This window comes from Corythoichthys intestinalis, chromosome 22 (assembly GCF_030265065.1).
Source record: "Corythoichthys intestinalis isolate RoL2023-P3 chromosome 22, ASM3026506v1, whole genome shotgun sequence".
NCBI lineage: Eukaryota > Metazoa > Chordata > Actinopteri > Syngnathiformes > Syngnathidae > Corythoichthys > Corythoichthys intestinalis.
In genome coordinates, this window is record NC_080416.1 from 27,115,431 (window position 1) to 27,139,720 (window position 24,290).

Consider the following 24,290-nt stretch of genomic DNA (forward strand, 5'->3'; position numbering starts at 1 on the left):
CATTAACTGTAAAATTGATCATAATCGTCTTTAATTGGTGTTACGGGTAGCTCCCTTCTCTTAGGACGTCCCTTCTTTTTTAACTACATGCTTGCATCTCTTTAGGTGCTGACGTGGGCGAAGCAGCACGAGCAGCGTCTGGAGGTGGCGCTGACCGAGGTTCTGAACAACGCTAACCTGCTGGAGGAGCTGCTGTCATGGCTCCAGTGGGCCGAGACCACCCTGATTCAGAGGGACACAGATCCCCTCCCTCAGGACATCCCCCAGGTCAAAAGCCTGATCACAGAACATCAGGTTAGATTCCTTAAGATCAAGGAAATGCAATTGATTTTCTCATCAATATATACACTAACAATCTTACGTTCCGATATTTCACTGAATCTCAACGTTCTGTCTGTGTCAGATGTTCATGGAAGAAATGACAAGGAAGCAGCCGGATGTGGATAAAGTGACCAAAAGTTACAAAAGGAAACCCGCTGACCCTCCTAGCAGCCTGGCAGAGAGGAGAGGAGGACGTAAGTAGTGTTGTAGTATCGCAGCATATTTACCGTAATTTCCCGAATATAAGGCGCACCCTTGTATAATGCGCACCCCAAATTTACATGTAAAATCTACGGAAAAATTATTGTCCCCGTTTATAACGCACACCCTAATTTTAGCACCAATAAATAGAAGAATACAAGAAAACAGAGCTCGTGTACAGATACAGAAATGTCATTTTACTGACTGGTGAAACACAGCACAAGCATAGCACATTGGTAGTTCAAAACATTACCATAAACTGACAATATTTACGGTAATAATATGATTTGATAACTTCTCCAACTTACCAGAATCTAGGAGAAAACAAAACAGATGTGACTTTTCTTTTAAAGGCTGCCGTATAACTTGCTCGTTTCATCATGATGAATAAATGTTTCTTCCATGGATTGATACGGTAAAATGAAAGTGAGAACATAAGTCGGAAATCCGTGAGAGCTCATCGCTGTCGACACGACAGTAACAATAGGAACTATTGTTATTTGGGTCGAGGGACACATATAGTTGACGGACACAGGAAATCTGTGTACTTACATTTGTTATGGTCCGAGTTGCGGAGCTGTAATAAACGTTGACTCAAATGAGTTCAAGAAACTAACTTCTGTGCTTTATGAAGAGTGAAAAAAGCAGAATTTAACATAGACGAAATCATTCAGCCGATTAGAGTGAAGTATTACCGAAACAAAATGGTGACGTCACGTACCGTAATGGTCGGCAACGGGTCGCCGCATACATTTCTTCAACACAACGTGGCCGTGTCAATAAAAAAAAAAATCGTTTTTTATATATATATATGTAATATATATATATTTCTGTCTCCATTCATGTACCCGTTTATAATGCGCGCCATGATTTTACAAGTTGATTTGTGGGGGAAAAAAGTACGTTATATTTGTGAAATTACGGTACATTCTTAATTATTACTAACGAGTGATCATATTTTTAGGGCGACACCAGCAACAACAACAACAGCAGCAGCATCACCATCATCATCATCAAGCCTCCATGCAGGTTCAGGGGACCAACCCGCGACTCAACCAGCTGTGTGCCCGCTGGCAGCAAGTTTGGCTTCTGGCGCTGGACCGCCAGCGAAAACTCAACGACGCACTGGACAGGCTAGAGGAAGTACGGAGCTCCGATTTGCTGAAAACCTAATGGAGGAAGTACATGAAATACAATAAATTGTCTGTTTCCGTCACCTTTTTTTGGTCGCAGCTCAAAGAATTCGCCAACTTCGATTTTGACGTGTGGCGTAAAAAGTATATGCGATGGATGAACCATAAGAAGTCGCGGGTCATGGACTTCTTCCGGCGTATCGACAAGGATCAGGACGGGAAGATCACGCGCCAGGAGTTCATTGACGGCATCCTAGCGTCCAGTGCGTTCCCGACAAACCCATATTCAATGTTAACTCATCTGTTCATTACAGTACAAAACTAACATATCAATATGTACATTTTTCCATATTTTATTTTCCTCTTCAGAGTTCCCTACCAGCAAACTGGAGATGACGGCTGTGGCGGACATCTTCGACCGAGACGGCGACGGCTACATCGACTACTACGAATTTGTGGCCGCCCTGCATCCCAACAAGGACGCTTACAGACCCACTACGGACGCTGATAAGATCGAGGACGAGGTGCAAAATTGCAATAAAACACTTCAAACGTGACATAAATAACTGTATTCAGTAGTTGAAACAGTCGAATACAAACAAATCACCTTCCCGTGAGGTTCAGCAAGAGTATATTTAAGGTGTTTTTTTTTTTTTTTTTTCACAACGTGTAGGTGACTCGGCAGGTGGCGCAATGTAAATGTGCCAAAAGGTTCCAGGTGGAGCAAATAGGGGAGAACAAATACCGGGTAAGTCAAGCCTACTTTTTTTTGAAAAACTAATTTAAACCAGTATCATCCACCATTAAGGACCACCGTACTGTTTGACCCACCTGTTAATAACAAGATATTTGTAGTTCTCATGTGTGCCTCATCTGCTGACCCCACCTTATGCACGGTCATATGCGAGGATTCTTAAATGCACGCCTCACTGTCTAACCCTGTTTTTTTTTTTTCATGATAATGAAGTTCCAGAATCTACACCTCATGCTCTGACATCACCTGTTTGTCACATTTTGTGTTTGTCTGGTCATGTTTATGTCACTCCCACTTCTAACTCATGTCAGTAGCTAGCAGTAGCACAGGGGTGCTCATTGTTTTGTTCCAAGATCTGCTTTTCAAAGAGACAACCTCCCACGAGCTACCTTAACAGCGTGGGCGGGGGGGGGGGGGGGGGGGGGTGATATAACGTCATATGTTGCTCACACAACATGATTAACTATTTACATTTTTTTTTAAATGATTGATGCCGCAAGCTAAGCACACTCGCGTTGTGATCGATGTAATGAGCACCCCTGCATATTTGATATAGTACAATGGTGCCACAACTTATGAGTGAACTGATTTACAAGCATTCCATTATGCATTCGAAGGATTTCTTACAATAACTTACATTTGGACTGATTCCACTGCAAAATGTGCATCACATTGACCACACAATAACTTTGGCATGTTGCAGGATTTACCCCAGAAAATGTAATAGATAAAACCTAAATGAAATTGTGACTATGATGTGCTATTATAAGCTATTTATTAACAATAATTCAATGTAGTGTTAAGAAAAAAGGAACAGTCTAGAAATAGTTTAAACAAACACAAATACAATGCCACGGTTTATGCGTGTCATTAAAAAGCATTAAAAGTCTTTAAATTGATTTTGTCAAAATTCAGGCTTAAAAAGCATTGAACTAAGTATAGTTTCATACCATTGGTCTTAATGCACAATTACGATTTTTATGTCATAGCTGTCTTTCGGCATGCCCGTTCAGACTGCCTTTGTCCATTGAGCTCGTTGAAGTATCACACATGCACACTAATTCGCAATCCGAGATGCTCTGAGCAAACTGACCCGCTTGCACAGGAGCATCAAAACAAATGACTACACATGACACGCACACACATACAGACAGTTTGCCACTTTGCCTTTATACAAGGGCTGGTCACAGCTTAGGACAGCCATTATGCTTATTAACCATTAGATGGCTCCAAACCAAGATGCTTGACATTTTTTATGTGAGCAGACCATTTGGATTCATGGTGCAAAAATTAAATGAACAATAAATAATTGAAAAGTAATGAACTATAAACTCATTACATACCTCATTCAATGTTCTGAAGCTGTGTGCCTTTGTTGTTATTTTGAACCAGAAGCACTGTGCGAGCGAGATGTGACATTGGCAGTGCCTTATTTGCACTTGCACTTGATCCAAGAAACTTGTTTTCAATATTTTGATCTCAACAATAAACATAGTGGTTAAATATAGGCACTTTTTCCATAACTTCAGTTGAAGTTGTCCTCTTATCTTTCACAGAAGGTTTAGTTGGAAAACCTTGAAGTTGTTACATTTATCATTATTAAAGTTTCTAGTATCGCATCACAATAAAATTAGCCATAATATGTTAAGTCCACGACCGGTATCGGATTTTTGGAGTTGAACAATATCGGTTAAAAAGTCATTATCGGACAACTGTCCTTATAATTCGTGTGTGTGAAACTATCTGCAGTCGGGAATGGGCATTAAATTGGTTTAAAGTGGCATTAAAAAGCATTAAATACGATTTGCTGATACATGTAAAAACCCTGAAAGCAATGGCAGAGAGCTGGGAAAGTATAAGTAATCGCCATTGCGCTCTGACACTTTATACGTGGTTAAAATCAGTATACTTTTTATATTGTATTTTCTTTTGTAGTACTGTTTTAGCCTGGTGCCCCACCAGGCTTATAAAGCACTGGAGGAAATCTTGTATTACTACTTACTACACTCAAAAGTTAGGAAACACATCAACCACCTTTCCAACGTTGTAACTGCTTCTGTGTTACACTATTTTGAAAAAATATATATATATATATAAACACTGTTATGGCACTGAACATGTTAGACATCCCAGTTCAAATGGATTTGACGTCTATCGCTGTCAATGGCAGTGTATATATGTGTATATATATATATATATATATATTTTTTTTTTCTCACAGCTTGAATCAAATCGCATTTCCACGCATCTAAAATGACTTAAAAGAATTTGAGATAGCAGCTTTTTGAGAAATAATTTTGTAAGTTGAGGCACCAGTAGACATGAAAATGAACAAGCCGCCGTAATATTTGATTGTTTTTGTCAAGCTATTTGGATCGTCATCTGTTTCTTCCTTCTCTCTTTCCTTGTCCACCGTGTTTGTGTGCGCCGCCTCTGCCGGATTTTTTCTAGTTCTTCCTCGGAAACCAGGTAACGTCACATCTGATGCAGTTTTTGGGCACCTGAAATCTGCTTCCTCACAATCAGATGCATCTTTTTTTGGTCAAGGATCTCTAACCAATTCAGAATGCACAGTGTTTGATTCCATGCAGCAAAATGACCAAAAGCAAAGCTAAACTCTGACTGGAAGCAGGTTTCATGCCTTCGTGTTGAGTGTTAATCCCTCAAGTGTTTTCTGTGTTTTGGACTGACGCTGGTGAAGAAATGAGGCTGCTGGGAGGATAAACTTTCTTCTTGTTCTTCTGTCACTTCTTAAAATCTAAAAATGGGGTGTTCAATGTTTGGTGTGGTGCAATTTTTAATGGATGCTGCCTATTGTAGTGATGAAATTTAGATTACGAGTCTAGGTTCAAATGATAAACAGTTTAATGGGAAGGTTTTAATGTGCAGTTGTGTATACGTTTTAATGTTGCATAATTTTTGAAATTTGAAATAAATGCATCAAGTTTTCATTTGAAGATTTGAAAACATGCTGAATTTTCACATTTTTAATGTCTCAGACTTTGACATGTTTTGGAATTTTTTTTACAATCTTAGTTTTAAATTTAAAAAAGTTTAATTTGTGACATCAATAAAATTTATTTTTAAAAGGACCACATTTAAAAATCATAATCAACAATTACACTGCTAAAACACACCTTAAAACTAAATACCCTTGTTTTTATTGTAAATCTACTAGAAATAACAAATAATTACCTTTCTTGAAATAACAAAAATAGCTGGCATGAGCAATAAATGAGTGTATTTAATCTTAAAAAAAACTTTGAAATGTCAGAAATGTTCTTAATTCAAGAATAGATATTGTTCAAAACATTTTTAAAAGCTTAATTTTTCTTGATTTAGGTGAAAAATCGCCAACTTATAGATGTATGGGCTTAATAAGAACAAAGAGAACTATTTAGTTTAAGTGGAATAATCTGATGCATGATCTATTAACTAGCCTTTAACACTGAAAACAAGATGGAGAAAATTATTTGCCTAGATTTAACAAAAGTAATCTGATTAAGACGCTAATAAAACTAATTATATTTTATACCTTGTTACACCAAGATGAGATTTAACTGTTTTTGAAGGCCCACCCTCCCTGTAATGTTTGTGTTTTTATTAATTACGTTTATGAATTGTTTTTAAGCATGAACAATGTCAAGCATCCCCCACTTGTATTTATTTGCCTCCATGATGGGCTTCCTGCTAAAAAATGACCTTTTATGATGATGTGATGGCTTCCAATGGGAGATTGAGGCTTAAATATGGCATGCTTACCTGCATGGCTGCTTGCTCTGGGGTAATGAATTCAGGATTTCCTTGTTTTAACGTCTCGTCTCCCTTCCGTGCAGTTCGGCGACTCGCAACAGCTTCGCCTGGTGCGCATCCTGCGCAGCACCGTCATGGTGCGGGTGGGCGGAGGCTGGATGGCTCTGGACGAGTTCCTGGTCAAGAACGACCCGTGTCGAGGTAGGTCAATTTAAGAAAGTATGTCATTTGGGTTTTTCCTTGCGATCGACATCAGTTACCGTGCAAATGCGTCAATCTTAGTTGTGCTTACAGAACGCAGTCCAGTTTATTGACAAGTGCAGTGGTGCTTAGACTTTAAGTTAAATTTGATTTGTGACTATGATTGCAACTTTAAACACTCACATGCTGTTAATCCTTTTGCGCTTGCACACAACTGCTCAGTAAGCAGCAGTGATATTAGTCAGTTTTTGGTCAGAGGATAAAGAATATATGCAGAGGTGGGTAGCAACTTTTGAGGAAAGATTATCTATGTTTTTACTTGAATAGATTTGTGAAGAAAAAATACTACTCTTACTCCACTACTTTGGGCTAAACTAGTCTTTACATTTTTCCTCTTCATTCTTCATGAAGATTTTACTTCTTTTTTTGCCAGAGATGCTATCAGTGGCTCTACCAGTTTCACCAATAAGATTTCGCAACAATAATCAAATGACTTCATCATACCAATTACACTCAAGCTTGCCAATCTATGATCGCGCTGACCTATTCAATCATGTGGATAGCTATCTGAAAATAAGCTGAACACTTATTTCAAGCAATAAATTAGTATATTAAATCTTAAAAAAAGGTTTGAAATGTGGAAATGTTCTTAATTCAAGAATAGATATTGTTGAAAACATTATTTGAAAGCCTTTTTTCTTGATTTAGGTGAAAAATGACCAACTTTTAGATGTATGGGCTTAATAACAAATAGTAATACCGTATTGGCCCGAATATAAGACAGTGTTTTTTTCCATTGAAATAAGATTGAAAAAGAGGGGGTCGTTTTATATTCGCGGTCTAGACGATATACCCATTCACGACGCTAGATGGCGCCAGATATCATTGAAGCGATGGTCTGTCATGACAGATCTCAGCTACTAGTTTAACCAGTTTGCATTATTTTATTGCACTGTTTTTCCTTATTCCGATTTGTTTCAAGACTACAGTTACAGTTAAACTTCACTTTGGTGGTTAATGCAGTTATTGCAATTTTGTTGTTTTATCACAATAGATTGGTTTATTTACATTTCAAAAACCAGAAGCCGTTCATTTACGAATGAGATTGCATTTTAGTTTACATATTTAAATGTTCAGATATTAAGATTTGAATGAGGCAAAATAACATGCTTTTTCTCTCAAATATATTGTTATAATCATTTGTTTCTATAATTATTTTCTGTACAAGAATTAATTTGGTGTTCAAAAAGTCTTTTTTTCAACCTTGAGTCTTGAAAAAGGCTCAATTATTATTTTTATAATAATTAATAACATAATAATAATTATATTTTTTATTATATTTATTTAAATTATATTTATTTATAATAATAAATAACATAATAGATTATTTATGTAAATATCGTATTGGCCACTTATATTCAGGCCAATACGATATTTACATAAAGTAAGTGGAATAATCTGATGCATTAATCTGTTAAGTAGTCTTTAATACTCAAAACAAGATGGAGAAAATTTGTTTGACTAGATTTAACAAAAATAATCCGATTAAGACATTACAAGTCTGCAGTGCAGTAAAGTAATGACATTTTTCCTCTTCTACATATTAGATCAGACGTAACAATACAGTCACATGACCACACACAAGCTTGCAGTTGGAAGTCGTGTGATCACGCCAGCCTTTTCAATCACGTGGCATCTTTAAAGCCAGGGGTGGGCAAACTATTCCACAAAGGGCCGCAGTGGGTGCGGGTTTTTGTTGCAACCCATTAAGAGGACACATTTTCACCAATCTGCTGTTTTACAAGTGCAATCAGTCGATTGCAGTCAGGTGCTTCTCATTTCTGCTGAAACCTCATTGGTGATACAATCTGTGCTGGGTCAGTTGGAACAAAGACCAGGACCCACTGCGGCCCTCGAGGACCGGTTTGCCCACCCCTGTTTAAAGCACTGTTAAAAATTAACGTTAACATGACGCGATAGCGCTGATTTTATCCTCTCTCCCAGTTTTTATTTTGCACCGATTGACCACAGAAAACCAGAGATATGATCCTTTTAATTTCATTATAAGAACTATTTTCTACTCTAGAGGGCACTCATGGACGAATGATGCTTCAGTTCTGTAATTTTTTTTTCTCTTGCCGGAAGTCAATGATTTTTTTAAAATTTTATTATTTGTGTATTTATATGGCTTTTATATAATGAGTTATTGTACAGTTACAGCATAATAATAGCAGTTCATATAGAAAACTGCTAAGAAAGAAAATGCTATACCCCCCAAAAAATAAATCCTAAGCAGTTACTCACAATGTTACTCATTACTTGAGTATTCTTTTCACCAAATTCATTTTTACATGTACTTGAATACATTTTTTTTGGGATGACTGTTTTACTTAACAGATATTATATTGGAGTAATGCTACTCTACCCACCTCTGAATATATGCCAGAGTCAAATATTTTTAATTTGATAGGAAACTTTTATCACTTAAAGCAACACTAGGTAACTTTTCAACCTTTATTATATATTTACATTTACATTATAGTTACATAGTGTTGCTTTAAATACTCTTTTTTTTTTTTTAAACATTCACATATGACAATAGCATGTCAAATAATATTTCTAACAAGTTGGCTCACGTACTGTATATCTCAAGGCACCACTGTACATTCATTTCTTTTCCAAATTCTACGCGAATCATTCTGTCATGAAAAAGTTTATTTTTGGACATATTAATGAAAAGGACTTTTAAAAAAAAAAAAAGTCCATATGCCTTTTAAGGTTTTGCCATTCATAAGATGGAAGCGTATAATTCACAGCATTTAGACAAGGCGTGATTTGCATGTGTGATTCAAGCCATTGCTGGCATACTTGACACGTTTGAAGTTCCGTATGGGAGTGTCTCAACCTTTTCACACTGTTGAGTATTTAATGACTAGTAAGTAGTACTGCATGATGCATGCTCCACCTTTTTCTACCTCCCTCCCTCCTTCCACTCCTCTTTCTTCCTCCAGTTCAACATCCCGGACTTAAGATCTTTCGCTCCGACTCCAGTAGCTCCATCTCATCCCGTTTAGGTTGGACTTCTTTTCTCATTGGTTTTCTCTCGGGAAGCGTGCAGCAGACTTCCCTCCATGGCTTTTCTTCTTCTTCTGTTTTTTTTTTCTCGCTGATCCAGTGACTAATATTGTGGCCCTTAAATTTCCACCTTTCTTACCTGTGTCTGAGCACGCATGCTCGTGTGTGAGTGTGGAAATGGGAGTATATGTTTCACATTGTCTCCTGTGTCTCTCAGTGGCAGTCACTCCAGGGTATTTCTGCTGCAGAGGTATCTACCCTTTCTTCTCTCTCTCCATCCCTCCAAACTCACTCTCCATCTTAATCCACACAGCTGTGTGTTGTTTGCCTCTGCGGTCAGGTTGTGGTCATATGGATGGATGTTTGGGCAGCTTGCTTCAAAACCCCAGCGGCTCTTCACTCTTTTTAAACTTGACTTTTTCAACTTGAGTTAGAATGTCGTATTGTTGTTTTCATTGTTCAGGTTGAGTGTTTAAAAAAAAAACAATCTGCATGGATGTGTTTAACACAAAAAGCTAAGTTTAAAAAAAAAAATAACATACACGTTGCTTACTTCAATACATGCACCTACTTCAAGTCCTAATACACACTTACACATGCATTACTTCAAAATAAACAAATACTACAGTAGGGGTGTACAATAAATTGAAAAGGTATACAGGTAGTCCCCGGTTTACGAACGAGTTCCGTTCCTGTGCTGGCGATGTAACGCATAAGTCTGAATTAGCCCTTTAAATACCCTCAAAAAAAAAAAAAAAAATCTCAAAACATGTATTACCGTATTAGCCTGAATATAAGACGGTGTTTTTTGCATTGAAATAAGACTGAAAAATTGGGGGTCGTCTTATATTCGCGGTCTAGACGTTATACCCATTCACGACGCTAGATGGCGCCAGATATCATTGAAGCAATGTTTTGTCATGACAGATCTCAGCTACTCTCAAGTTTAACCAGTTTGCATTATTTTATTGCAACGTTTTTCCTTGTTCAGATTTGTTTCAAGACTACAGTTAGTTAGACTTTACTTTGATGGTTAATGCAGTTATTGCAATTTTGTTGTTTTATCACAATAGATTAATTCATTTACATTTCAAAAACCAGAAGCCATTCATTTATGAATGTGATTGCACTTTAGTTTACATATTTAAATGTTCAGATATTAAGATTTGAATGAGGCAAAATAACATGCTTTTCTCTCAAATATATTGTTATAATCATTTGTTTCAGATGTACTGTAATTATCTTCTATATAGAAATTAATTTGGTGTTCAAAAAGTCTTTTTTCAAACTTGAGTCTTGAAAAAGAGGGGGTTGTCTTATAATCAGGGACGTCTTATATTCGGGCCAATACGGTATATGTCATTGTACTGTCCTTGCTAAGACGTTGAAGCAAAGTCCCAACTAGACAGTGAACTAAGCTCCGATATGACGATGTCAGACGTCCGCGTGGTTTGCTGACTTTATTCAGCTGCTGATGACATCAACACTTGCAGAATGAAACTAAAATAAAATGAAATTAAATCAGTCTGCTCTTCAATAACAGCAATTCAAATTTGCGTTTACAAGTAGCTGCTGATACAGCAATAACAAGCGACTAGCATGCATCAGTTAGCGTCCGTGCATCATCAAAAACAATCACATAAACTCGCCCCAAGTATTCGACCACAATTGAAAGCGTTATATAGAGCCGTCGCCTCGGAATGCTTCACAAGCAACAAATGTGCGCGCAGGCTGTCACTTGGCTGCTCTGTGTGTGGGGTGGGCGGGGGCGTCTGTACATGCACTTGCTTCCTGTTCTACGCTTGCTGCGCCAAAATAAAAACATGCAACATAATACAAAAGTCAACATAAAAAAAAAAGAAAGGAAAAAAACAACGAGTCGCAGGCGTCATTAAGTCGAAATCGCGCAACTCTGGTCCATCGTAACCCAGGGACTACCTGTATACAGTGAAAAAATGCAGTATTTTATTAAACAATGTTAAGATAAATGCATGTATACATGGACAAATCATTCTATAATTATTACCCTTGCAGTGCTTAAAAACCATTTATTAAAAAATATACAGTATAGATACGTTTTTTTGTTTGTTTGTTTTTTTAATTTGGGGAAGAAGGGAAACACATGTCTTATATGTACCTTAAATTTGAATAAATACATCAAACACAGCAATTTTTTTTTTTTTTTAAAATGCAAATAACCTCCACCTCTACTTTATGGATTTTCGATTTTTGTGGGATGGGAATCAGGGATTCCATTAACGTCAGTGGCACAGAAACCAGTACATTCACAGGTTTTGTGAGCATTTACAGGTTACCTCCTGTATATTTTGAGTCACTTCCTTTTAGGTAACCCAAAATAAACGGGAAGTGACCTGTAAATACCCCAAAATGAACAGGCTAGGAAATGATGTGAAATGCCCCGATATGAAGTAATTGCCTGGCATTGGCTGCCAATGACAGCCATAGACATCCAATCCGGTATGAAATGGGAGGGATGCCAGTAAATGAATGAACGTTCATGGCTGCCACCCTCACACTTCAAACGGATTGGATGCCTACTAGCGATAAAGACACAGCAGAGGGATGAAAATAGCTTATTTTTTTCTGTTTATTAGTTGTTTTGCAGAATATCCTAGAATAATTTCCTGGAATTGTATAGCATATACTTTGGACCCACAATCGCCACCAAGCTGAGCTCCTCACCAGTCACCTAAGCTAAGCTAGGCTAATCGCTGCCCTGCTGCTTTTTTCATGCATCTTGAGCGTCGCACTCATTCATTTTTGTCTCACTGCACTTTTGTAAAGCATTGTGCTTATTCTTGATATCTTATTGTTGTGATGATGGCTTGTCGTCGTCGGCTGCTGCACTTTGTCGAGTCACCAAATGCTGCTCCGTGATAACGCAAAGCATGCAGTGTACAAAAGTGAGTACACCCCTCGCATTTTTGCAGATATGTTTTCATGGGACAACACTGACAAAATGACACTTTGACACAATTAAAAGTAGTCTGTGTGCAGCTTATATCATAGTTAATTTATTTCCCCCTTAAACTATGGCCATTAATATCTAAACCCCTGGCAACAAAAGTGAGTACACCCCTTTGAAAAAAAACGTACATCCCTAAATGTTCAAATTGAGTACTGCTTGTCGTTTTCCCTCAAAAATGTCATGTGACTCGTTACGGGCATGCTGTCAGCATTGCTGCAGAGATTGAAGAGGTGGGGGGTCAGCTTATTAGTGCTCAAACCATATGCCGTACTCTACATCAAATTGGTGTGCATGGCTGTCACCCCAGGAGGAAGCCTCTTCTGAAGACTGTACACAAGAAAGCCCACCCGTCTCATCAGATCATAGGACATGGTTCGAGTAATCCATGTGCTTTGTTGACATGTCTTCAGCAAACAGTTTGTAGGCTTTCTTGTGTACCGTCTTCAGAAGAGGCTTCCTCCTGGGGTGACAGCCATGCACACCAATTTGATGTAGAGTGCGGCGTATGGTCTGAGCACGAACAGGCTGACCCCCTACCTCTTCAATCTCTGCAGCAATGCTGACAGCACTCCTGTAACGAGTCACATGACATTTTGGAGGGAAAATGACTAGCAGTACTCAATTTGGACATATAGGGATGTAGTTTCTAAGGGGTGTACTCACATTTGTTACTAAGGTTTAGATATTAATGGCTATATTATATAAGCTGCACACAGACTACTTTTCATTGTGTCAAAGTGTATGTTGTCAGTGTTGTCCCATGAAAAGATATACTTAAATATCTGCAGAAATACGAGGGGTGTACTCACTTTTGTGATACACTGTATATTGTATAGCGCACGTGTGCTCTGGTGTCATCAAAAGCTACTTTGAGTTAAAAAGAAAAATTGCATCTTGGACTTGTTACATGGTTTTATTGAGGTTTTTGTGTCAGTTTACATAATATTCTGGCCATTGTGTAGATTTTCCCTTATATTAACAGGATATCACAAATTTTAACTATAGTAGCACAAGTTCTACAAAATCTGTAATATTTATTACTTGCTTTTAGTGTATTCATTACTATTGTTTTCACAATTTATATATTGTACAATATTTTCTATCATTATTTTACGTACTATTCCTCTTTTTTTGCCCCCCACTATATATTTTTTATTTTACTGCTCTTGTTTTTACCAGTTTATGGTTAATATTTATCATTGGACTCATTATTCCTATTAACTTCTACATATTTATTCAATTGAACGAATTGGCGGCCACTGACTGTGATAGTCATCCAATCCTTTTGAACTGGGAGGCATGGCAGGAACGTTCATTCGCTGCCAATCCTTCCAGTTCAAATGGATTGGACGTCTACAAGTGATAAACTCATTTCAGTTCACAGCAAAAGGATGAAAAGAGCCACACGATTGGACGTCTATCACCGTCAATGGCACTGCCCGATATTAAAATACTCCTAAATAAAGCTGACGCGCGTTGTGCTTGCCTTTCAGCGCGCGGGGCGCACCAACCTGGAGCTCCGAGAGAAGTTCATCCTCCCCGAGGGGACGCCGCAGAGCGTGTGCGCCTTCCGTTCGCGGGGCCGGCGCTCCAAACCGGGCTCCCGCAATGCCTCGCCCACCCGTTCCTCGTCCTCAGCCTCGCACAGTGGCGCATCAGCGCCCTCCGCCCCCGCTACGCCCACAGCCTCGTCCAGGGTGAGTGGCGCCACCTTTACATTTTGACCCTCGCGGTCGGGTTACACGTTAAATTGTTTTGTCCTGTCTTGTCGGATGTTAACGTGTTTTGTTTCTTTGTCTCTCGTTGTCGCTAATCTTCCTTCACGCTTTGCAATTTTTCCGATCACCGCCAAACTTTGAAAAATTCTTCACTCATGAAATCAAACTCGCTCGCCATCTCCGCTGCTTCCTGTCGTCCTTCCTTCACACCATTATTTCCGACCCTCCTTCGCTGCACATCCTTCCCTCTTCCCTCAGTCGTCAAACGCTCACTCTCGTGACTACGCCAAGCCGTGGTTGGCTCACAGTAAAAGCCCGACAGCGACCAAGTGTCCGTGCTCCCCAGATGACGAGGTAACGACGCTACCCAAACTAACTCCCACTCCACCCCGCTAAACACCAATGCACCCCACCACCCCACCCCTCGGGCAAGCCATTTCATTGCTTAATCATTTTTTTCAGTTAGTAAGGGTGTAAAGGTACACTAAAATGTAATTTCAGTTCATTTTTGGCCCCAAAAAAATGCTTGAAAAAAAAATTTCAAATGTTTTTTTTTTTTAATATAAACGATAGATCTTGTGTAAATACAGTTATTGGGGACCAGAACCAACCGCGTGAAGTGAAAAAACAGTGTTATTCCCCCCCATTTTTATTTAAAACCATTTACAGTGGTATGAAAAAGTATCTAAACCTTTTAGTATTTCTAACATTTCTGCAAAAAATCACCATCAAATGTGATCTGATCTTTTTCAAACTCAGACAGATTAAAATACAGTGTTTGGATCAATTAAAATCACCACAACATTTATAGGTTTTCATATTTTAATGAGGATAGCATGCATTCCTGTCAACCCGAGGCCGTTGGCATTCTTACAAATTGGTGACTAATCTTACAACGTTTTATATAGCGTGCAATATGAAACCTAAAAAAAACAACTCAATTTTTAATATACTGGATTTGCCCGAATATAAGACGGTGTTTTTTGTATTGAATTAAGACTGAAAAAGTGGAGGTCGTGGGTCGTGGTCTAGACATTATGCCCATTCACGACGCTAGATGGCGCCAGATATCATTGAAGCGAATGCTGAACTTGACTCCCCAGGCCAAAGTGACCCTTTATGGTTAATGCAGTTATTGCAATTTTGTTGTTTACCAAAATAGATTGGTTAATTTACATTTCAAAAACCAGAAGCCGTTCATTTACGAATGTGATTGCACTTTAGTCTACATATTTAAATGTTCAGATATTAAGATTCGAATGTGGCAAACTAACATGCTTTTTCTCTCAAATATATTGTTATAATCATTTGTTTCAGATGTACTGTAATTATTTTCTGTATAAAGTCTTTTTTCCAACTTGAGTCTTGAAAAAGAGGGGATCGTCTTATAATCAGGGCCAATACGGTAATATAAATGTATTGGTAATATTGTCAAATGTAACCTGGTACAATCAAAGAACAATCAATAACTTCCGCTACATCATGATTACTCAAATTTAACAGTGACTTTTGTTTTAATTGTATGTATCACTTTCGGCAATTTTTATCATGTCTTGATGGCGGCACTCCATGGCACTTCAGCTCACAATTCAGTTTGACTTGAATGTAGTGCGTTAGTGTGTCCAATTATAAATTAAAAAGGTCAATTGACAAAATGAACTTACCGATGCAGTCTTTGAGTCAGGGAACATTTCTTTTGCTAGTTCTGAGAAGTGATCAGCAATAGTTGCGGGCAAATTGTGTTCGGCAACAAATTGGCAGAATAAAATCTCTGCTTTCATCACTTTTCATTCTGCAGACTTCTTCTTTATAGCCAGTGTTGTTATTCTTACTTTATTACAGTTACAAATTACTTCTCCCAAAAAGTAATTGAGTTATTAAATCAGTTACCTGAATGTAAGAGTAATTTGTTACTTGGCAAAGTAACTGGTGTTACCTTTCAAAACATAGTAAACTTGGCTATATTTGGAAGTCGTTTAATGTTGTGAATCAACCGTTAAAGTTGTTAAAATTGCTTCCGCTTTTGCATTAGTTCCCTTCCATCTACTTTTGTCATGTGAAAGTTTTAAAACTGTTTCATCATTTAAAGATAGATTCAAGTCAAGATTTTGCCGATTTAGGAATATTTTAGATAAAAAGTTACTTAGGTCCGCTAGGAAGGTTCACTACAACAGAGGCTTTCTGAGAAGTCTACTGCTTTAAGATGGCGGCTGTTTACTAATGCCGCCGAGTCTGTCAATTCGCATCTAGTTCTATATGTGTATGATATTTATCATCAAGTGGGTTTAGATTGTAGGCTGTCGGCTACACTCAGGAAATATTGGGGCCACCTAGCCTAGCATCGCGTTTGCAACAGCGTCACAACAAACACTCTTCCCTCTCCGTGTGTCTGACTTTTCTCGCGTCATTCAACCAAACAAAATATTAAATGTGGTGGTTCACTTACTTACGTTACACCCTTCTGTCATTGTTTGCATACTATCTCATTCAAAGATGAAAACCTATGAATGTTTGGGTTGTTTTAGTTAAAGCAGACACTGTTTTCATCTGTTATCTTGACAAAGATCAGATCACATTTGATTGTGATTTTATGCAGAAATGAGAGAAATTCCAAAAGGTTCAGATACTTTTTCATACCACTGTAATCGCTCACTTGTCGCCGTTATTGGGGACCAGAGCCAACCGCGAAAAGTGAAAAACCACAGAGTAGTGTCATCTTCCCATATGCAGTGGAGCAAATAAGTATTTAGTCAACCACTAATTGTGCAAGTTCTCCCACTTGAAAATATTAGAGAGGCCTGTAATTGTCAACATGGTTAAACCTCAAAATCACATTGTTTGATTTTTAAATAATTTATTTGCAGATCATGGTGGAAAATAAGTTTTTGGTCAATACCAAAATTTCATCTCAATACTTTGTTATGTACCCTTTGTTGGCAATCACGGAGGCCAAACGTTTTCTGTAACTCTTCACAAGCTTTTCACACACCGTTTCTGGTATTTTGGCCCATTCCTCCATGCAGATCTCCTCTAGAGCAGTGATGTTTTGCGGCTGTCGTTGGTAGAGGTGTGCAAAATTTCCGATTCTTAGATTATTCGCGATTCGGCCGTGGAAGATTCGAGAACGATTCCCAAACATCCAAATTCCGATTATTGAAATATGCCAAGTAAAGCGGAAGTACAACACACTCAGCGCGCCGCGCAGTCAATGAGCAACGGAGCGAGAGTAGCTAAACATCATGCTTCTCATTACCCGGCCACTCGGGTAATGCCAATGCTCAACTCACGGCTCTAGCTCAACTCATGCCACGAGATAAAAAAACACAACAACATACCTGAAGCTGCTACAAAAGTACGTCATCCACATAATGTTACGGTAGATATCATTTATATAAGACTAGATGCACTACGGTAGCGGTAGCGTTTGCAGCACATCTACAAAAAGCTAGATGCAGATGTAGTAAACGGCCGCCATCTTAAAGCAGTACACTTCTCTGCAAGGCTGTTGTAGCGAACCTTCCAAGCAAACCTAATTAACTTTTTATCTAAAATACTCCTAAATCGGTAAAATATTGACTTGAATCTATCTTTAAAATAGTTTTAAAACTTTCACATGTCGAAAGTTGACAAAAGGGAAATTATGGATTAACGGGAGCAATTTTAACAACTTTAACGGTTGATTCACAACATTAAATTAATTGAATGTAGTTTAAAGCTGCTGATACAGAATGGGGACTGGAGTTTTTTATTTACTGTTATTTTTGTATATTTGTTTACTGCTATATGTTAACTTGATACTGAAATAGTAGTTTGGTTTAGCCTGAGAGTATTTTTGAACAATTTTGGAACAAATGTACAAAATATTTTAAAAAGAAAAAGGGGGGGGGGGGGGGGGGGGGTGCATCAATAATCGTTTTAGAATTGAATCGGACCATCTGAATCGTAATTGTAATCGAATCGTTAGGTGCCCAAAGATTCCCAGCTCTAGTCGTTGGGCAACACGGACTTTCAACTCCCTCCGCAGATTTTCTATAGAGTTGAGACCTGGAGACTGGATAGGCCACTCCAGGACCGTTGCTGATGGAAGGAGATTTTCACTCAAAATCTCTCGATACATGGCCCCATTCGTTCTTTCCTTTACACAAATCAGTCGTCCTGGTCCCTTTGCAGAAAAACAGCCCCAAAGCATGATGTTTCCACCCCCATGCTTCACAGTGGGTATGGTGCAATTCTGTATTCTTTTTCCTCCAAACAAGAGAACCTGTGTTTCTACCAAAAAGTTCTATTTTGGTTTCATCTGACCATAACACATTCTCCCAGTCCTCTTCTGGATCATCCAAATGCTCTCTAGCGAACCGCAGACGGGCCTGGACGTGTACTGGCTTCAGCAGGGGGACACGTCTGGCAGTGCAGGATTTGAGTCCCTGGCGGCGCATTGTGTTACTGATAGTAGCCTTTGTTACTGTGGTCCCAGCTCTCTGTAGGTCATTCACTGGGTCCCACCGTGTGGTTCTGGGATTCTTGCTCCCCGTTCTTGTTATCATTTTGACGCCACGGGGTGAGGAGGGAGTTGAAAGTCCGTGTTACCCAACGACAGCACCAAAACATCCCTGCTCTAGAGGAGATCTGCATGGAGGAATGGGCCAAAATACCAGCAACAGTGTGTGAAAAGCTTGTGTAGAGTTAAAACGTTTGGCCTCCGTTATTGCCAACAAAGGGTACATAACAAAGTATTGAGATGAACTTTTGGTATAGAGCAAATACTTATTTTCCACCATGGTTAGCAAATTCTTTAAAAAAACAAACTGTGATTTTCTGTTTTTTTCCTCACATTCTCTCTCTCGTGGTTGAGGTTTACCCATGTTGATAATTACAGGCCTCTCTAATATTTTCAATTGGGAGAACTTGCACAATTAGTGGTTGACTAAATACTTATTTGCCCCACTGTATACCGCAAATTCGAAACGGTTCAATACAGCCACGTGAACCGTTACACCCTAACAGGCTACTGAATCATATGATACCAATTCTTCATTAAACACTTTTAAGACATCGGTTGACTGAAAAGCAATTATTTCAGATACTAATGACACTTATAATCCAGTAAAATGTTGGCATATTTTGTGTTGTCTGAGCCTAAATGTAATCTATAATGCTGAATTTTTGCATGTTTGAACAGATTTACATTTTACTATGTTGCTCTCACTTTCACCGACTATTATGAAATTGGTCATTTTCAAAATGTATGATTTTTATTTTTATGATTAATACTTTTATATGTTACAACTTTATCATTTACTAATACGTATAGGCGGCACGGTGGCTGAGTGGTTAGCACGTCTGCCTCACAGTTCTGAGATCAAGGGTTCAATCCCGGGCTTCGGCCATCCTGTGTGGAGTTTGCATGTTCTCCCCGTGCCTGCGTGGCATGGTAGGCTGATTGAACACTCTAAATTGTCCGTGAGTATGAGTGTGTGCGTGAATGGTTGTATGTCTCCTTGTGCCCTGTGATTGGCTGGCAACCAGTTCAGGGTGTCCCCTGCCTACTGCCCATAGTTAGCTGGGATAGGCTCCAGCACCTCCGCGACCCTCGTGAGGAAAAAGCGGCATGGAAAATGACTGAATGAATGAATAATACGTATATTACGGTTATTTAACATAATTACTATTACTCGTCAACAACAACAAAAATGCAAACACTTCTTTCACCATTTTGGTTTGCTGAATCCAAATCTGATCTTAATTTTTGCAAAATGCTAAATTATTGCAAACGTGATGTTTAAAAAAAAAAAAGTGGCCACTTAAGAAAATAGCCCATAAAAAAAACAATCTGTTGCAAAAGTCATACCTGTTATGTCGTGTTTTAGACACAGGAGATAAACAATAAGACTATACTGCCAAAGTGCTCTAATATTCTATGTGAAAATCGGTAAACTGTGACTTACTAATGTTGACAGTGAATGTAACTATGCAAAGGACTGAAAAGTTAAACCAGTACCATAGTGAAAATATTTGAAGAATCCGTATAAGATACCACTTCTATAAGAATACAAAATATATCAGTTGCATACAGGAAAACTGAAAATTCATCAAAAATTGTATCAAATCGGCTAAAGATAATTGTTGGCCAGTGTTATTATTACTACAATTTTCTGATTTAATAATTTGAGGTTAATTACTACTTCATACCACAGTGATGCCTCGTTTTTCGCGGTTAATGCCGACCAGAACCCGCCGTGATAAGTGAAAAACCGCAACGTAGCCCCCCCCCCCCAAAAAAAATGTTTTGGTGTGTTCAATGTATTTATTCAGATTTAGCATACATATAATACGTTTTTTTAAGTCTAATAAAAAATATATCCATATGTATTTAATAGTTTTTAAGTACTTCAGATGTAATAATTATGATAAGTTTAAAACATGTTACTGTCCCACCGAATTATTTTTTAAAAAGAATAGTCGGAAAAAGCTTGGCTTTACTACATTTCATAGTGAGTCTACTGAAATCCTGAAAGCTGCTCACTTACACATAATGAGTTGCCACAGCAAGTGTTTAACAAGTTAAGCAATGATTGACGCATGTTGTGCTTTGAAGTCCGCGACAGTGGTAACATCAAACCCAAACATTTGTCAACATTATTAACTTTAATAAGAAACTCCAGTGCACGTGCTGAAGAACAAAGAGCTGGGGGGGGGGGGCGAGAGTGAGGCTACGCGATCGGCTCGGGACAGCTCATCTGTATTTTTTTCTTTTTTGGGGAAATAAATCTGCAATAGACTGAGGGCGCGAAGTAGCGAGGCATTACTATAGTGTATTTTTTGTGTGTGTGTGAATAAACCCCATCGCTACAAAAACACACCTCCGTAAAACTATGGTAGTTAAATTCCCTTGTTTTCTGTGTAAATCTACTAGAAATAAATGAAATTATCTGCCAGTGCTTCAGTCAAGTCAATTTTACTCACCTAGCTATTTTTCTTATTTCAAGAAATCTGAAAATAATCTTAAAACTTACTTTAAGCAATAAATTTGCATACTTAATCTTAAAAAAGCTTTGAAATGTTATTAGTATTTTGAACAATATCCTTGAATTGAAAGCATGTTTTTTTTTAATTTAGGTGAAAAATGGCAAAAAATAAAAATAAAATAATAAAATATATAAGCTTAGTTATAGTAAGCTTATATATATATATAAGCTATATATATATATATTATAGCTTATAGTATATAAGCTTACAAATAGTAATATTTAAAGTGGAATAATCTGACGCGTGAATCTGTTAGACTAGTCTTTAACACTCAAAACAAGATGCAGAAAATTATTTGGCTACATTTAAAACAACAACAACAAAAAACAAGACGTTATAAATTTGCACTGTATGAATGCATATGTTATCACTAGAACATTTAGGAATGGTTGGAAACATGGAAATAAAATGCATAAAATAATGTAGGAATATGTAATGTTTATTAATTCACTCATGTGATGTGTGTAAGTGTACATAAACATATTTTTAAAACTTTTATTCTGATAAGATTAAAAAATCCACGCAAAAGATCACTGTATACAATGCAAATTTATAACATCTTAGATATTTTTTTTTAATCTAGTGAATTTTCTCCATCTTGTTTTGAGAGTGTTAAAGACTAGTTAACCGATTGTCAGATTATTCCACTTACCGTAATTAAATATTAAGCCCATTCATCTAAAAGTTGGCAATTTTTCACCTAAATCAAGAAAAAATTGCATTCAAGGAATCTTTTTTAAAAATATCTATGTGTTTGTTATCATGTTAAAATAATTTTCAACAAGCTATTTTTGTAATTTCAAGAAATCTAAGTAAAATTTACTTAAAGCAAACACCAAAAACAAGGGAAGTTAACTAGTTTTAAGAAGGTGTGTTTTTGCATTGTAGCATTTTTTTTTTATGCTGGAATTTTGAATAGCTATTTCAACTATTTCTTTTATTAGTATATTTCTGTTATTGTTAGCGTTTTTTTTTTTTCATTTAGTTTTTCTAGAATTTGTTTTTTTTTTACTTTTAAATGATCAGTGTTACGGTTCATTTTTTTGCTATTTAACGCGAACAAGCTTTGTCATATTTTGTGCAGGGAGCGTCATCGGGCTCCAAGCTGAAGCGGCCGACCTTCCACTCTAGCCGCGGCTCGCTGACGGGAGAAAACGGTGGCGCGACGCACGCCGGAAAACGAACGGGTGAGACTTAAATTTTGACGAAGTTGTATAAGTGCACTTGAGATGTGTTTGAATCATGTCGATTTCTATAAGACCTACCCTTTTTGTCACGTGACAAATTTGACGGCCTTTTCATCCCGCGGCAGATCCAAAGCGAGGGGGGTCGTCGGCCGGCGGTCCCGCTAGCCGCGCAGGCAGCCGAGCGGGAAGCCGGGCCAGCAGTCGGCGGGGGAGCGACGCGTCCGACGCCTCGGAGCTGCAGGACTCCCGCTCCGTCTGCTCGGACACCTCCGACACTCCTCGGAGGCCCGGCGGTGGCGCCAAACCCTCCAAGATCCCCACCATCGCCAAGAAGACCCCTAGTCCAAAAACGGTCGCGTCCGGCAAGAAATAAGACGAGGAGGGCCATCTTGAAACACGTGCGGAACACTCAGGGGAACCTCACCTGCAAAAATCCCAAAAAACAAGGACGCTTCCAGCCTTTTATCCTCGCGGTGGCGCTATGGAGTCACTGCAACAAGAATACAGACAAAGAAAAGTGACTCTTCCGACAAATGCAACAAGCTGCTACATCACGCAAAAAAAAAAAAAAACCTTCCTGAAAGAATCCAGGAAAAAATACACATGTTGGCTTGTGGGTCAGCAAATATGCATCAAGTGGAACGCCCGGATTGGGTGGGCAAGTTTGGGGGACCTCGTGGTTTAGCCCCACAAAAATCCCAAAAATTAAGGGAGCGCACCGCAAAGTGCACTTTGTAAGATTCCTGGCTTCCATCCTTGGGGTGGCGCTAGTGAGTCACTTTCCCATACATCAGAATAGACACAAGAATCCAGAAAATGTCACTTACTGCCACCTGTTTTACTTAGAGAACAACATTCTCCATGACAGACATTCTACAGTTTTGACAGCAGAACGGCCACAAAAAAAGTGCACTCTTAAAAGACGAACGACATTCTCTAGCCTTTTTTTTTGGCAGGGAAGGAAGTCAACACGGCAATTTTCTGCCGTAACGGAGGCAGGACGATTCCCGGATGCCCGTCGCTCACTTTTCCTTGCCCTGTAATGCCGCTTTGCTGCTCTTGTGGCGCTAGTGAGTCAAGATAACTTTCTCCCGCCTTTTTCCACCCCGAAATTAAGGGAGACGAAGTCAACGCGGCACATTTTTTTCGCCGAGACGACGCCTGTGTGTAAAAGTATTCCGCCATGCCGGGACAGGGGTGTGAATTTTGACACCTGACACTCTTTTTCTCCCGCCTGTTACAAAACATTATCATGTTACTTCTTTCTGTTAATTTATAATCCACCTCTTTTTTTTGTCTAGATGAAATTTGAAAAAAAATTCTAATATTTAATTTTGAAGTTGGCAGAAGACTAGTACACACATTTGTCTCGCGATCGATCATGTTGATAAGAGAACAGCAGTGGATGAGTCATACGTTTATAAAACAAAAAAGACATGTTATGAATTTTTATTTATTTATTGCCTCTCTCACAAGATGCTGCGTTACCGTGTGTACACGAGCGGGAGCAAAAGGGGGAATATTGTGTAAAATGAAGCAAAAAACTAAAATTATAAACCATTTTTTTGTTGTTTTTGTATTAAAATGATGCTTGCAGTAAAAAAAAATTTGCTTTTATTTTGTGAAAGAATGTTTTGGGACACGGGATATAACAGGTTCATCCATGTCAACTGGGAGTTGGATTAGATTGAACGTCAATGGCAGCCAATGAAAGTAACGAGAATTTTTTAATGGGTAATAGTGGAGGAAAATAACAGCCAATATTTTCCGGAATTAGGCGAAATAGCCATTACTCCACATTTTTAAATGCAAGTAAAAAAGTACCGCTACTTAGGAAATGAATTGATTCTGGAAGTAGAGAAAGTCCCAGGTTAGCGCCCCCCGTTCCTAAGCAGGCGGCGTTACCTGAATTAACCCTTTAACTCATTTGCT

The 24,290-nt window shown here is 38.4% G+C and overlaps 1 protein-coding gene across 14 annotated transcripts in view; it reads left to right on the forward strand.

The window, feature by feature from the left end:
• Positions 1 to 23,965, forward strand: part of macf1a (microtubule actin crosslinking factor 1a) — a 319,162-nt gene extending 295,197 nt beyond the window's left edge. For 6 of the 14 annotated variants that reach the window (XM_057828754.1, XM_057828757.1, XM_057828755.1 and 3 more), the window contains 9 exons: positions 106 to 294; positions 404 to 515; positions 1,487 to 1,665; positions 1,756 to 1,918; positions 2,025 to 2,179; positions 2,329 to 2,403; positions 4,861 to 4,878; positions 6,246 to 6,363; positions 9,656 to 12,496. In XM_057828754.1, the coding sequence (XP_057684737.1) occupies positions 106 to 294; positions 404 to 515; positions 1,487 to 1,665; positions 1,756 to 1,918; positions 2,025 to 2,179; positions 2,329 to 2,403; positions 4,861 to 4,878; positions 6,246 to 6,363; positions 9,656 to 9,867 (1,221 nt within the window). In that variant the 3' untranslated portion in view covers positions 9,868 to 12,496. Of the gene's footprint in view, positions 1 to 105; positions 295 to 403; positions 516 to 1,486; positions 1,666 to 1,755; positions 1,919 to 2,024; positions 2,180 to 2,328; positions 2,404 to 4,860; positions 4,879 to 6,245; positions 6,364 to 9,374; positions 12,498 to 12,765; positions 12,777 to 13,920; positions 14,125 to 14,403; positions 14,500 to 22,255; positions 22,359 to 22,483 lie in introns of those variants that run through there. The other 8 variants (XM_057828749.1, XM_057828753.1, XM_057828763.1 and 5 more) reach the window with 7 other exon arrangements.
• Positions 23,966 to 24,290: the final 325 nt, after the last annotated feature.